Source organism: Larus michahellis, chromosome 5, assembly GCF_964199755.1.
Source record: "Larus michahellis chromosome 5, bLarMic1.1, whole genome shotgun sequence".
In the NCBI taxonomy this organism is placed as follows: Eukaryota; Metazoa; Chordata; class Aves; order Charadriiformes; family Laridae; genus Larus; species Larus michahellis.
In genome coordinates this window covers 59253861-59267905 of record NC_133900.1, presented here as the reverse complement: position 1 = coordinate 59267905, position 14045 = coordinate 59253861, and the positions used below count along the sequence as shown (strand labels likewise).

General features: G+C 51.7%; 1 protein-coding gene across 2 annotated transcripts in view; it reads right to left on the bottom strand.

Annotated features, from left to right (window-relative positions):
• The window catches only part of CRMP1 (collapsin response mediator protein 1), a 51789-nt gene extending 38093 nt beyond the window's left edge, over positions 1 to 13696 (bottom strand). Inside the window, exon 1 of one of the 2 annotated variants that reach the window (XM_074587577.1) lies at positions 12826 to 13696. In XM_074587577.1, the coding sequence (XP_074443678.1) occupies positions 12826 to 13197 (372 nt within the window). In that variant the 5' untranslated portion in view covers positions 13198 to 13696. Of the gene's footprint in view, positions 1 to 10038; positions 10470 to 12825 lie in introns of those variants that run through there. The other variant, XM_074587578.1, reaches the window with a different exon arrangement.
• Positions 13697 to 14045: the final 349 nt, after the last annotated feature.

Here is a 14045-nt window from a genome sequence, read left to right as displayed (position 1 = left end):
TGCCACCCTGCACTGCTGCCACGGCCACCGATGCCTGGGCGCTTCTGCACTGGTTTAGGTCACCGCTACTTGTGGCAGTGAAATCCTGGACAGAAATCTGGGCACGCATGGGGTCTGTGAAGTAGGTTAGCCCCCTCGGACCCGCTGCCGGCTGTGCATGGTCAGGGACCATTTCTTATTTACCAGGGGCCTGATGTCAGGCAAGGCTGCTTGCAGTTTTCTTCACCAAGTGCCAAACATCTAGAAAAACTAGGGACCAAAGTCCTCTTCTGCCTGACCAATGTTCCATGCTCTGTGACACCCTGGGGAAAGCATTCATGAAGCTCATGAATTAATCAGGCAGTGCTGGCCCATATTTCCCCTTCCCAGCTGTAAATCCCTCCAGGCAGGACGCTTTCTTTGCCTAGCTCCCAGATGTACCCTCAGCCACTGGGGTGACCTTTGGGTGCTCTCACAGTATAAACAACGCATGCATTACTCAGCTCAGGAGGTGACAATATAGTGTAAGCCTTTATAGGGTGGCTGCCACCTTTATATTCAGCTAACAGATGTCTTAGTCACTGGTGCCCTGCCTACTGAGCCTTAAGGGCTCCATACCAAGCTTTCAGTGCGTTGCCTGCCACAAGAAGCTGCCAGCCCAGCTCTCTTGGAAAAGCTGCCAGGACGTTCTCCTCCCTCCAGGCTGCCAAGGTCAGACAGCAGGAACACAGCAAAACAGAGAAGGACCATTATATTGAACGCATAAACTGAGCAATTCATTAGGTGCCAAGATTCAAGGGGGGAAAAAACCCTGCTCTCATTGAGATGGGAGGTGTGGAAATCACCGCTGTAAATCCGTGCCACCGCTCAGCGTTCACTGCCGAGTGTGGGAGCCCAGGTGTTTCTCCTCCACCCATCGCTGCTGCAATGATGCAACCGCATCAGTGCATCGCCGTTTGCTTCCAGGCCTCATGCCTGGCTGTGACACAGCATCAGCACAGCAGAACGATGCTTATCTGCTGTCTCCCTGCAGCTCCATTTTACAAGCACTCCGGCACCTCCCGGCTCAGCTCGGTGCTGAGTGTCATACAGCCTTTCCTATTATTCACAGCTCTTCACCTTCAAACCCTGCGCACTGCTTTCCTGGTGATTTTTTGCTAATCACGCTCTAGTTTCTCCTGCTTAACCTGGCAGCAGAGCCACAGAGCTCAGCCTGCGACATGACAGCAATTTTCATGGCAGCAGGAGGAGATGCCACAAACTCAGCATCGTTTGCTGCAGGAGGAGGGGCCGGCTGCTCAGACATGAGGCGGTGGCTTTCGCTCCTTTACAACTATTGTTTGCATTACAGTAAGAGCAACAAGAAACGTGGAAGCTGGTGACTGGCACAATTTGTATAAATTGCCTGTTTTGCTGAGATTTTTAAACCAGCTTGGCTCAGCTCTTGTGAAGCGGGTCCGTATTTTCATATGCTCCCAATGGTACGAGGCCAGCAGAGACGAGCAGCGTCTGCACTGACCTGCCAGCCGATGAGCCTGAGCCCTGCTGCTAGCCCAAAACCTGCAGCAGTCTCCCCAGTTACAACTGAAGTGATTTACTTTGGTCAGTAAATCACTCTGGGTTATCTGTAAATATAATCCAAATGCTAGATTCAAATGTTAGAGCAGGAACAACTGCAAAGAAATTTAAAATTAGCCTTTTTTCATTTACCTAGTCCACTCAGAGCTAGAGGTATTTAAAAATATTACACAAAGCAAAATTCAAATACATTTTTTACACATGCAGTTCTCAATCTGCTTCTGAACTACTGAGAAACTGACATCTTCTGACATAAGATTTACTAAACAAATATTATCTCAAATTGGTGCAGCATGTCAAAATACAATGAGCACAAGTTACAGCAAACCACCTGCAGGCACCTTTCAGAGAAAACCACGCCTCTATCCTACAAGATGGAGTTTGGGAAAAAAAAAAAAAAAAAAAAAAAGAAAGAGAGAATGAATCTGCCATGATGTATTCTAACCACACAAAAAGATTCAAAGATATTTCAAGAGCAGTGTTTTGTGTTTTCAACAAATAGCAGAATCTGTCCAGACTGCACTTCTGATATATGCTATTACATTTTTGCTTCTCTTCCACAAATGGAATGTCTACGTGTTACGTCTTCATCTCTGAATCAAGTAAATCATGTCTTTTAAACTATTTACATAGTTATAGTCTATATATACATAGTTTACAATTTAACTACGATGAACTTCATATAACACACCCAGCATATGGGTCTAACTAAGCGCTGCTTCATTCTTGCATTTGGACTTTTATGATTGCTGCATTGCAGCCATTGCCAACTGACAAAGTCTTTGCAACACTCTGAGCCCCACATTTTCCAAGCCTAAAGGAGGAGGAAGCACTCAGCAGTGATTTCATCCTTTTCATAATTCTAAGGACTTATTAGAATATACCATTGTCCTTACATCTCCAGAGCAACAATGGCTGTATTCTCTAAAATCCAGATTAGTCAATGGCCCTGAAGATGACTAAGGGTTTTATGCTAAATAGACGATTGAAAACAGTTTAAATTCCAAATCCACCTGTATTTCCAGTTCTCTGCCTATAAATGCATGTGATTTAAAAGACATCAGATTAAAGGCAATAGACGTAAGACTACGTTATCACACTTGCAGCCAAGGCATCCATCTTTACTTTTTTAGCATTTGAGAGGCAGAATCCTTTGTTGCTAAGGCTTTAAAAGGGCCATTGAGAGTTAGAAAAGACAGGGCATCCCCAATTTAGAGGGAAGGCTCAAAAGCCACAGGCTGCAGTTTGTGTTCTTCTTCATTATCCAAATCTCCACAAGGTGACTATTTGCAAGGGGGCAGTTTCTCAAGGCAAAAGTGCCACTGGCAGACAATGGAGGGAGACACTCAGAGCTCCTCTGTGCCTCTGTGCTCTCCTTCTTGCAGTTATTGTCCATAATATACAGGAGATTTAATTTTTTTTTTGTTGGATATATTTAGTTGTCTATTGTCAGAGCTGGTCAGATTCAGACTCAGTTGTGATGCAATACCATTAAATTACCTTGCTTTTAGCAAAGTACTTACAAATAAGGAACATTTTTAAACTCAATGGCAAAAGAAGAAAGACATCCTTCCCATGAGGAATGCTTGCTTAAAATCCTTTCATAAGGATCAAAGAGCTGTAAATGGGATTTCATGAAGTACTGTCTCCTTATAGAAGATCTGTTTTTAATCGGCACTACCCTTCCTTTTGAATTTCACGTCTAGGTTACCCTCCATAGGAAGTAATTTTTAAGCAGGGTGATCCCTGAATCAACTCAGGGAATTGCTTGTAAAACACTGTATCCTTGAGGCATCATTTATGATACGCCACTAATGGAGAATCCTGCTTTTAAGGTCCTTTTCTTCACAAATGCACTCTAGTATATGGCAATTCATTTAGGAAGGATTATGTTGATTGTAGTAATGCTGTATCTTGGTCTGTAGCCAATATATTCATTCATCTTTATTCATTTAAAAGATCTGATGTTCTTTTGTTTCCCCTTTGGAGACCTGACTCTCTATTCAGCTAGCAATTTCACTCCTTAATCACACAGCCTAAAAGGGCTACTCCTACAGCTCCTAACTCCATGGGGATTTCTACACTGTAAATGTCATCTTTGTTTTGCTTTTAGAAGGGAAGCACAACAAACATCTTATCGATGACAATATTCACTAGCATCAGCAGGGGGTTCACCTAAGCATGGGCTGGAGCGTGTAACCCATTGCATTGTGTGTTGTAGCCATCTCTTGGGTTACACGTAGGTTACATCAGTCACAGCTGATTTCGAAATCTCCGCAAGCCATTCATAGGAAAGGTTAAACTTGGGAAAAAATAACAGTAATTTACAGCATGACTGGCTGCGGTGTGCCACGGAACTGAAGACAAGTTTCAGCTCAGTTCTAGTCGGAAACCTGTCTCAGGTTACCGGGACACCTTGGCACCACTCGTGGTCAAAATCGGGCTAAGACCATAAGAAATCCCTTCTCTGGACACAAGAGGTGGATGCAAGGGAAGCAGAACAGTAAAAATTGCCCTTTAGCAATGTTAATTGTTAGCAATGTAATATGTTAGCAATAGTAATTCCTGAGTGACTAAACGCGGTGGATACAGATGTGTATTGTCTGCACTTAGACACTTTTTGCTGTCATGTTGCCTCACGTATCTACTTCCCCTTGCAAGTCATTGCAAGTAGCAACTCTTGCTTCTATGGCATCAGCACCAGTCCATGAACAACCCTTCCACAGTCTCTTAGCTGTGGGCACTACATACTCCTTCAGCCAGCCACGTGCAAGGGTGATCAGCTTTACCAAGAGAGATTTCACATAGAGTGTAGATTTTACTGAAATCAGTAGGGAAATTTATTATTCAGTGACGTTTATTATTCACCTAAGCAAGAGCTGAGGCCTTAAACCTCATCAGGCCATGCACTACAGTTCAGAACTTTACCCTGTGACACGCACATTAAGCGCCAAGCAAAAGTAATCCCAAAGTATCTCTGCCCCAAGGGAAAATGCCATCGTCTTTACACATAGCAAGATTAGAAACCTACAAATTATTTTGCTGCTCATCTCTGTTCCATCTTTCTCATATTTACAAAAGCAGCAAGAAATTTATTGCAACTAACTCTCGCAGTGCCCAAGTGCTTCAGAAGCCAGTGGGCTCTCCTGGATTCCACACAGGAAAATGAAGCTTTACCAGATGAATAAAGTTGCTTATGGAAGAAATGGCAGCAAAGCAGAAAACAGACTCTGACCTCTTGTGAGGAAAGTGGCTCATTGGCAGTGGTCGCTCTCGGCACTTGTAAGAAGATTCAGACTTGCTGAACAACCACCTTACCGTATCAATTGTCTGCCCAGACAGCCACTGTCCCCATTCCAAACCTGCACGGCTTCCAGCAAAACGCAGCTCAGCTCCCCACCAGCTATGACACTGATGTGGGCACTAGCTGACAAACTTGCTGTGGCAGTTAAAGGAATCGCTGCCCCCAACCCCTCTTTCTGACCTTCTGCCAAATGTTTCAATCTCCATAGAAATGTCCCCAGAAGGACCTACGCTGAATGTAATTTAAGACATCAGATGGAAGTGGCTTAAATACTATGGCCACTTTTTCTCCTGCAGAAAAAGGAAAGGAAAAGACTTACCACAGAACGACAGAACTGATGGTTGGAAGTCCAACAACTTCTACTGAAGCAGCTAAAGTACCTCCAGAGCTGCCAAGTCCAGTGCAATATGCAATGTGAATTCACAAATATTCATCGGCAGACAAGTAAACTGAGAGGGGCCAAGTCTATGAAACAGCTAGAAATGGACAAATTTAACTTTGGAGTATTAAGCAAATATTCAAGAGTAAGAGGGGACCCAGAAGTCCCAGGCCTTGGTGTTTTAAAGCAGGACAAAAAGTGCTGTCTAAATCAGTTCAAATCTTGCGCCACTAGCAGAATAACACTGTGAGACACTGTTCCCGTGCCCAGCACTCAGTAGGGCATGGGCTTTTCAAACACTTTTGGCACCTCACTCACCAATCTTTGTGTAGCTTCATATTGTTAAGCAAAGGTGGGTGGGAAAAAAGCATGGTGAGGTGAGATATGGAATAGATCCAAACCTAGACGAGGACTTTGGTTCCCCGTTCCAGGTGCTCACCATACCTTGCATCTGTAGGACATGTCCCGTCTGGTGTCCAAAGTAAATCAGCTGGCAGCTCTTGCACTGATCTTGTCTGACACCAGAACACCTCACATTAACCCAGCACTTTGCTCAGGCCAAACAGAAAATTTCTGTCTTGACTCTCAATAGTTAGCTTGAGTCCAAAGTCTCACACAGCAGAAATCCAGATGAATGTATTTTTTTCCTCTCACAAAGTATTCTGCTGTGTTCAACTGAAGCCTACTTATTTCTCAGCTCTCTCCACGTCAATCAATTCAAAAGGCTACAACTAAAATTATTCTCTGTGCCCACTCCTCTGAATTTCTGCAGCCTCTCTTCATTTTTCTGCATCTGCTTCTTTTTCTCATCATGTGCCAGTTCTTCTCTTTACTTGCTAAGCTCAATGATGAGATCCTCCCCTGTAACACCACAGGAGACTGAGCTCTCTGTCTCCCCGTGCCTTACAGTCTGCCAGCTCAGGACCAGCAGCTCCCTCCCCCATTCATATGCCAACCCTTGGACCATTCCCAGGAATATTATTCCCTTTTCTAAGAGATTTGTGCACCATTTGCCTCTCCTGTGTCCCTCCTTGCATTTGCTTTGGTGACTAGCTATTCTCCCTCTGCTCAGTAGAGTTGTCTTCACACCTCCTCTTCACTGAGCTCACACTGATTATGTTTTCATGGTTGCAATCGCTACTGGAAAAAACAAGTCCTCTAACAGACATTTTACATGCCACATGCTTTTTTTAAGTTGTTCTCTGTATATACTGTAATTTTTAGTTCATCTGGGCTCAGGCCTTGCTTGAAAAGTGCCGAGCACTACCCAAACCCACAAGCCAAAATAATTTGTAACAGATCTTCCAGTGTCATCAGCCCCATTGATTCCCTGTAACATGCTGCACAAGAGGAGTATAATAGCGACATTAAAAGCAATGGGCGGGAGGATGTATCCCGGAAAATCTGTCTGCATGAGAGCATGCCTGCACAACCGAAGCACAAAAGATTGCCACCTCATGCAGAAAAACATCTCAGCAATGGATGCGGTGGCTGACTGTGCTACACAGCCTGAGAAATATGCTCCTGCAGATGCATTCTTGGTCACCCTTACATTATGCACACCCTGCTGCATTCCCAGCTAACACTCCTGAACCAGGGCAGTGAGACACCCCCGCCCCCCAGGACTTCAACACGGTGCAGGGGACGTGACTGAAGTGCTTACACTTACTGGTTCAGTGCATCTCTATTTTACATCACCCAGAGACTGGTCTGGGGCTTCAAATACAGAGGTCCTCCTCACAGCACTTACAGCGAAAGGGGCCGAGTTTCTCCAGCCTGACTCACAACCGAATGGCACCTTACACTGGAGCAGTGCTGGTGCTCAGCTAACAACAGCAAGCCTGGATGCTGCATGGGATGCATAAAGGGCAACAGGAGAGCCACAAACCAGATAAATTGCAAGAAGCATGAATTTTCAGGGGCTGAAAGGAAAAAATAAGGCAGGTGAAATGAAATGAAAAAACAGCAAGTGGAGGCTTTGATAAATGAGAGCAGGGAGATCCTGAGTGCCAAAGGGGGCCTGTCTGCAACATAGTGTCTCTGCTGTCCTAGATACTTCCAGGGGAAAGAGGAGAAGGGAAAGCAGAAATAAAGGGGAAAGAGGGTGTTAGTCAGACGCTGTGAACAATCCGAGGGAGTCAGGAGGCAAGGCACGGTCAGACAAAGCACAATGTGGTAGTTATGCCCACGTACACCAAGGGGGGTAACCCAGAAAGGACACTACAGGGTTGTCTTCCCAAGAGTGACACCTGCTCCCACGCCGACCAGAGCTGAAACCAGCCTCTGCCTCCTCCTTCACAAAGTTCCTGATGCACAGACCTGACTCACAGCAAGCTCCTGGAGGGACATTTCGGCCAGGTACTGACGGCAGGTAGTGTCTGTGGCTGGATGCTGTGGCAGGATGCTGGGTGCTCTTCTCGTGCGCTCAGGATGGCTCTTGGCCCCATGCATGGAACACAGGCTTGGTACAGGAAAATCCACAGCAAAGTATCAGCACACAGGACACAGTCAAAAACTAGTTTCTCACTATTCCAATGAATCCAGGAGCTGCTGTAGCTCCAAAAAGCCAAGGGGGGGGGGGGGGGGGGAGAGAAATGTTAAGCACAGTAACAAATGACATTTTTATATGATTTCATCATTGCTGCTGTTGTTGCATAACTTTACAGAGCTATCACATTTCCTCAGAGCCCAGAAGGCTTGAAGCTCCAATGTATTTCCTTAGTGGCAGGATGAAATACCTAATTTACCATACCGGAATGGGGCTTTCAGAAGAGACACACAGACAAATCCGGTGGGCTCTTGTGGGATGGGCAGCACGTACAAGGTATAACACAGAGTGTCTGATTTGCTTTCGCTGGAGAAGAAGAAAGGCCAGAAGTGTAAAACACTAAAATACAAAAAGGCAGTCCAAGTCTGATGCCTGCCAACTTCACTAATGTTAATTTATGCCTTTGATTTGGTCACAAAACTCACTAGTGTTAATGAATATTCATTTATAGAAGCTTCAACACATCCTATTTCAAAGAGAACAGGCTGAGGTTTGGGGGTTCTTTCTCCCAGCAATCCTCTCTCTCGCACAGAGAAGGAAATTTGTGAGAAGTGAAGAAATGAAAATGAACTGTTGATTCCAAGGCAAACACTTGCAACTCTTCCAATTTCTTCTTTTACTCCAAATTGGAGCGCAAACAACCAGCTATGGGTGGGAACCTGTTACACTCCAGCTGCAAATGAAGGTCAAGCCATGCACAAAGCACCTGACTCACTCAGAGGGCAGCCAGGGCCTCCCCCAGTCCAGAGGTACCCTCAGTAACCTCAGTTCACACCATACACTGAGGACCAAGGCGAGAGGAGCCATCACCCAAAGAGCCACTGCAATACCCAGGTTCAGCCTTGTCCGCCAAGAACTGCTGCCTGTTGATAGTGGAAAACTATAAATGCATACTTTGGTATCATAATACTCTGCTTTTAGAAGGAGGCTGTACCCCTCCTGACCAAATGTTTTGGCTAAAGGATTTTTTTTTTTTAATACGGAGAAAGCCTCAGGGTGCTTACAAGCCTTGTAACACAGGCTCAAATAATGCCTTTAACCACCAGGTTTGCTCGTGAAGCTGCCACACCCACCAGTCAGCCCTCTCTTCTGCTACTGAAACTTGCCCTGAATGCTTTTGGTGCCAGCTTTCCTGGGAAAGCTCAACGAACCCAAGCCTCTTTGAGCTCACCCCACTTCCCCACTCATCTGTGCCCCAGGTGCCAAAGCAGCAGTGACCCCATCACGCATTGATCCAGCCCCCCAAGAGGAAAGCTGGCACCAGCCTGGAGACCAACACCAGTGCTGGGCAAAACCTCTGCATGACCAAACTCTGGGGGGAGATTTCCCCTGAAAGCCCCCTCCCCGTCAGCTCTGCCCATTCGATAAAGAATAGCCACTAGCCCCTGTCGATCCGGTGTATCTATGGGAAACGATATACTGAATCAAAGGACCCAGATCCTTTCTTTCTGGCATGGAAAGCATGCTCTATTGTAGCCCTGCTCGGGGATAAAAGCATCTAGCGGGAGACAGGCACAGATAGGAAGAGGATGGTTATGATCAACTCCTTGACTCCTGATCCCCACCATGCCTGATGCATTAATAGCTTGCAGAGGTGTCGGTGCTGGCATCATGGCGCTCTTTGATTTTCTACACTTCCCCCGCCACCATCACCACCACCGCTCCCCCGTTTCCCCACCTCCCATCTCCCCGTACCCCCAGCCCACCCTGGCCCACCGCCCCCTGCCCCCGCCGGAGGGCTGTGCTGCCCCTGCCCGCTGCCGGGGGGCGGCGGTGGCGGGGGCACGTTGTGCTGCGGCTCGTCCCCTCCCTCTTTTGTTCTGCCTCGCCCGGCGGCCGAGCCTCCCCGGGCCCTGCTCCTCGGGAGGGCGGCGGCACCGTCGCCCCGGGCCCCGAGCCTCCCGCCGGCCCTGCCCTCCCCTCCCCTCCCCGCCCCGACCCACCACCGCCGGCCCCGGGCTGGCGAGAGAGCAGACAGCGCTGAGCCCCGGCGGTGCGGAGGGAGAGGAATGGGGGGAAAAAAATAATTAAAAAATAAAAATAAAAATTTAAAATTAAATCCCTCCCAGACCGGAGCTCCAGCAGGAGGAGGAGAGGGCACCGGCGCCCTCCCAGCCCCGGGGAAGCCCGGCCGCGGTCCCGGCGGTCTCCCCGCCGCCATCCGTGGGGCATCTCCCGCCTCACGCCCTTCCCCGCCCCGCTAACAAAGGAGCGAGGGCAGCGGCTCGCTGCCTGCCGGGATCCGCTTACCGTTATGTGGGGGATGCTCTTCTTGCCCTGGTAAGACATGTTGGCTCTCGCTAGCGCCGGGCGCACGCCACACACCCCGAGGAGCGAGCCGAGCCCGACGGAAAAATATCGGCGGTGATAAGAGAAATAATAATTCGGAGCCCGGTCGGGTGATGGGGCGGGGCAGGGGCGACCCGGCAGAGCTGGGTAATGGAGGCAAAGTTTCCTCGCCCAGAGGAAGGGGAGCCAGGCAAACCCGGCACCTTTTTTTCCCGGCTGCAGTGAAACAGGGACGCGGCTCCCGGGGGGGGGTCGGCGAGCGCTGCCTCTCCCGGCGGCAGCAGCGCCCTCCCGGCTGCAGGTCGGAGCAGGATTCGCTCAGCTCAACCCAGGAAGCGTTTCCTTCCCTCCTGTCCCCCCACCCCTACCCCCTCGGCCCCCCTTCCCAGCCCATCAATCCAGCCGGAGCCTCCCTCCCTCCCTCCCTCCCTCCCGCACCGGCGCTGGGAAACACCGCCCCCCCCAGCTCCGCTGCCGCCGCCCCTCTTGCAGGCGGAGGTCACCGGCAGGGTCCCACGCGTGGGGTGCCGCAGGGTGGGGACCGCGGGGGGGGGGGCGGTAACCCCCCGTCTGTGGGTCCAACTGCACAGTGCACGGCAATGGCACTGCCTGCCCCGTCCCCGTGGCACTGACCCGGATGGCACTGCCATGCTCTGTCCCCACGGCACTGCCTGCTCTGTTCCCCCATGGCACTGTCCCCATGGCACTGACCCCGATGGCACTGCCTTGCTGTATCCCCACAGCACTGCCTGCTCTTGCCCCATGGCACTGCCCTGCCCTGCTTTGTCCCCGTGCCACTGCCTGCTCTGTCCCCATGGCACTGCCCAGCTTTGTGCCCATGCCACTGCCTGCTCTGTCCCTGATGGCACTGACCCAGATGACACTGCCTGCTCTGTCCCCACCACTGCCTCTGATCCCCACCACATTGCCCTGCTCTGCCCTCCTCGTCACTGTCCCAGTACCAAGGTAGGCCGTGGGTGATGGCACAGCCCGGCACAGCCTGGCCAGGCCAGGTAGATGGTATGCCAGCAGCTGCTGCAGAAGAAATGTGGCTAGTTGAAACCCTTCCGTCTTTTCTGACTCAGAGTGCCTCCCTCCACCCACGGTGCTTGGTTAATGCTCCATGAACCACTGCAGGAAGGGTAAAAGGCATTGCAAAGCTGCGCCTGAGTTAATCCCCCCAATGACAAGCTCTCAGCACATCCACCCCTGCGACACACACAAGGTATTTCCCACGCAGGCCACATCCCTGACACACAACCCTCAAAATCACCGTTCGGAGCTTGCATAAAGCTCTGGATGCTGCTGCACCGGAGTCAGGCACGTGGCTGCTGCTTAAAACGCATCTTCCTAAGCCAGTGGCCAGATCTTGCCTGCTTTACCCCCAACCTCCTCCTCCTAACCCCCCAGCCCAATCCAGAGCCAGCCAACTTTGGAAGCACAATGAGATACGAGGAGGTAGCGTGCAATGTGCTCATTACCCTGAGTCCCAGGCTGAACTAGGAAGCAGAGAAGATGGGGAGGAGGCATAAAAAGAAGGGGGATGTTCAGGGTGTGCCATGCCCTCCCACTGCCCCAGGGTCCTGATGGAAAAGACACAGTGGTTCAGGTGAGCTGGGAAAGGGAAGACTGCACTGCAGCTGGCAGCCTCTGAAGGCAACCCTGAGGTCGTTGCAGTGGAGCGGCACCACTGCGAGACACAGTCTCCCACCAAGCCCTGCCTGCTTGCACCAGTGCCCCACCACAGCGGGCACCCACCAGGCTGCACAGGAGGCCATGTGGCACCTGCACCTAGACCAGAGAGGACCAGTGCCCCATTCATGCTCAAACTGAAGAGGGGGAGAAAAGAGTGGAAACTCTCAGTTTAGCCTGTGGAAAGAGTGGAGCATGGACAGGCCATACAGCATCCAGGCTGGGTGCTAAGGGAACCGGTGCATCTACACAGGGACATGACTGCAAGGCCACATTTCTTTCTAAGGGGAAATCAGTGACAGCCCCGGCTCACAGGAGAGCCAGCCCCCCGGGTCTGCCTCCAGCCTGCGTGCCACAGACAGGGGTAAGACGGAGAAGCACAGCTGGCGGGGGCTAGCCAGCCCCACCATCAGCCTCACTTTTTCCTTAAGTCTACAATATAAGCCCAGGTTGCAGCCCCGGAGGTGGGGAACTCCCGGGCAAAGGTTTGGGCTGATCCTCCCGCCTTACAGGCTCCCTGCCGGGGAGACAATGAAGGCGCATGGGGAACCGGGGAGGGGGAGCCGGGGCCGGGGCAGAGCCAGGGTCTGTGCCTGGGACAGGCTCCGCGGAGTTTGCCCGGCGAGCCCAGAAATGCAGCGGGGGCTGCTTTGTTCCAGGGGAGGGGGCGCGGCGGGGAGGCGCCGGGGCTGCCCTCCAAGCCCAGCCGGCATGGGCAGCGTTTTACCGGCAGGAAGGGAAACGGAGAAAACTCATCGCCATCACTTACAAAGGAAAACGATTTCTGGGGTCGGTCCCCCTCCTCTTCCCCCCGCCCGCCCCCACTAAGCTGAGGGTAGTGAAATAGTTTGGGGGCCAGCCGGGCTCTTCCTATAGCATCACCGTGCCGGGGAGGAGGGGTCCGTGCCTCCCCGACCTTCCGTGCCGAAACTCCCCCGCGAAGGCGGCCCCCGGGGGCTCTGCGGCACGGCTCGGCTCGGTTCAGCTCGCCCGGCGAGCGGGGGCGGCGGCTCCCCCCCCACCCCCGGCCCGGGGCCCCGCTCCGGCCCCGCTCACCTGCCCATTGTCCTGGCCCTGCAGCAGCTCCTTTCCCGCGGGGTATCTGATCTCCACGCCCGGGGTCTTGTCCTCCCGGTCTCCCGGGGAGCTGATGACGGAGCCGGAGACCTCGCTGATGTCGCTGGCGGTCTCGCTGTAGTTGTCCCCGCCGTCCAGCATGTCGTGCCGGCTGCCGCTCCGCGGGGTCCGGGACCCCTTCTTCCCCACGCTGTAGGCGTCGAAGTCGATGGTTTTGTTCTCGTAGGCCCCCTCCACGGAGGCGAACATCCCCCCGTATTTCTGCCGCGGTGTCTGGGCTGTCGTACCCGGCCTAGCTAGATAAACAGGCAGGTCATCTTCTTTATTCCAGTTCCTCTTTCTCTCGGCCATTCTCGCTGTCCGGATCTCTCCCTCCCTCCCTCTCTCTCTCTCTGCTTCCCACTTCTCTGCACCTTCTACTACCGGGATAAGCTGCTAGTGACCATAAAAATGAATGGATGGATGCAGCAGTGGCGGAGCTGGGTTGGCTGGTGGGATCTTTCCCTCAGGGAGATGCAAACGTTAACCTCCCTCCCCCCACCCACCCCCCGGAAAAAAAAAAAAAAGAAAAAAAAAAGAAAAATAAGAGAGAAGGAGAGAGAAAGAAATAAATCCAAGCGGGATTTAAAAATAGCCGTGTTAGTAAAGAGCACGTGAAAATAAAGTACAAAGAGCGGAGAGGAGAGGGTGGCAGAGGCAGGTGATTGGAAAGCCCTTGACGAATAGGAGGAGCAGCAGCAATTCCCAGAGCAAGGACCGCAGTGCACACGCTCCCCCGGTATAAAGAATGATCCGGGGGGCGGGAGGCAGGGGGAGGAGGGAGCCCTCGACATGCACACACAGCCGGTGCAAACAGGGTCCTTCCCGGCGGGCGGGCGCCAGTCACCTGCTGCTACGTGGCTTCGGGGGAGGGGGGGGGAGAGAGAGAAAAGAAAAAAAGAGAGATTAAAAAAAAAAGAAAAGCCCAAAATCTCCCCAGCCCCCGCCCCCGAGCGAGCCGGAGGGAGTTTCTTCCACTTTGCACATTCGCGCTCCCTCCGCAGGAGGAGGCTGCGGCGGTGCCCGGGGGGGGGGGGGCGGGCGGGGGCACGGCAGCCCGTGGGGCGCGAGGGGGAGAGGAGGGGACCATCCGCGCTGCGTCCCCCGTCGTTCGGGGTCGGTCGGCGGCCGCAGGGGGAGCGGCAGAGGGATAGCCAGGG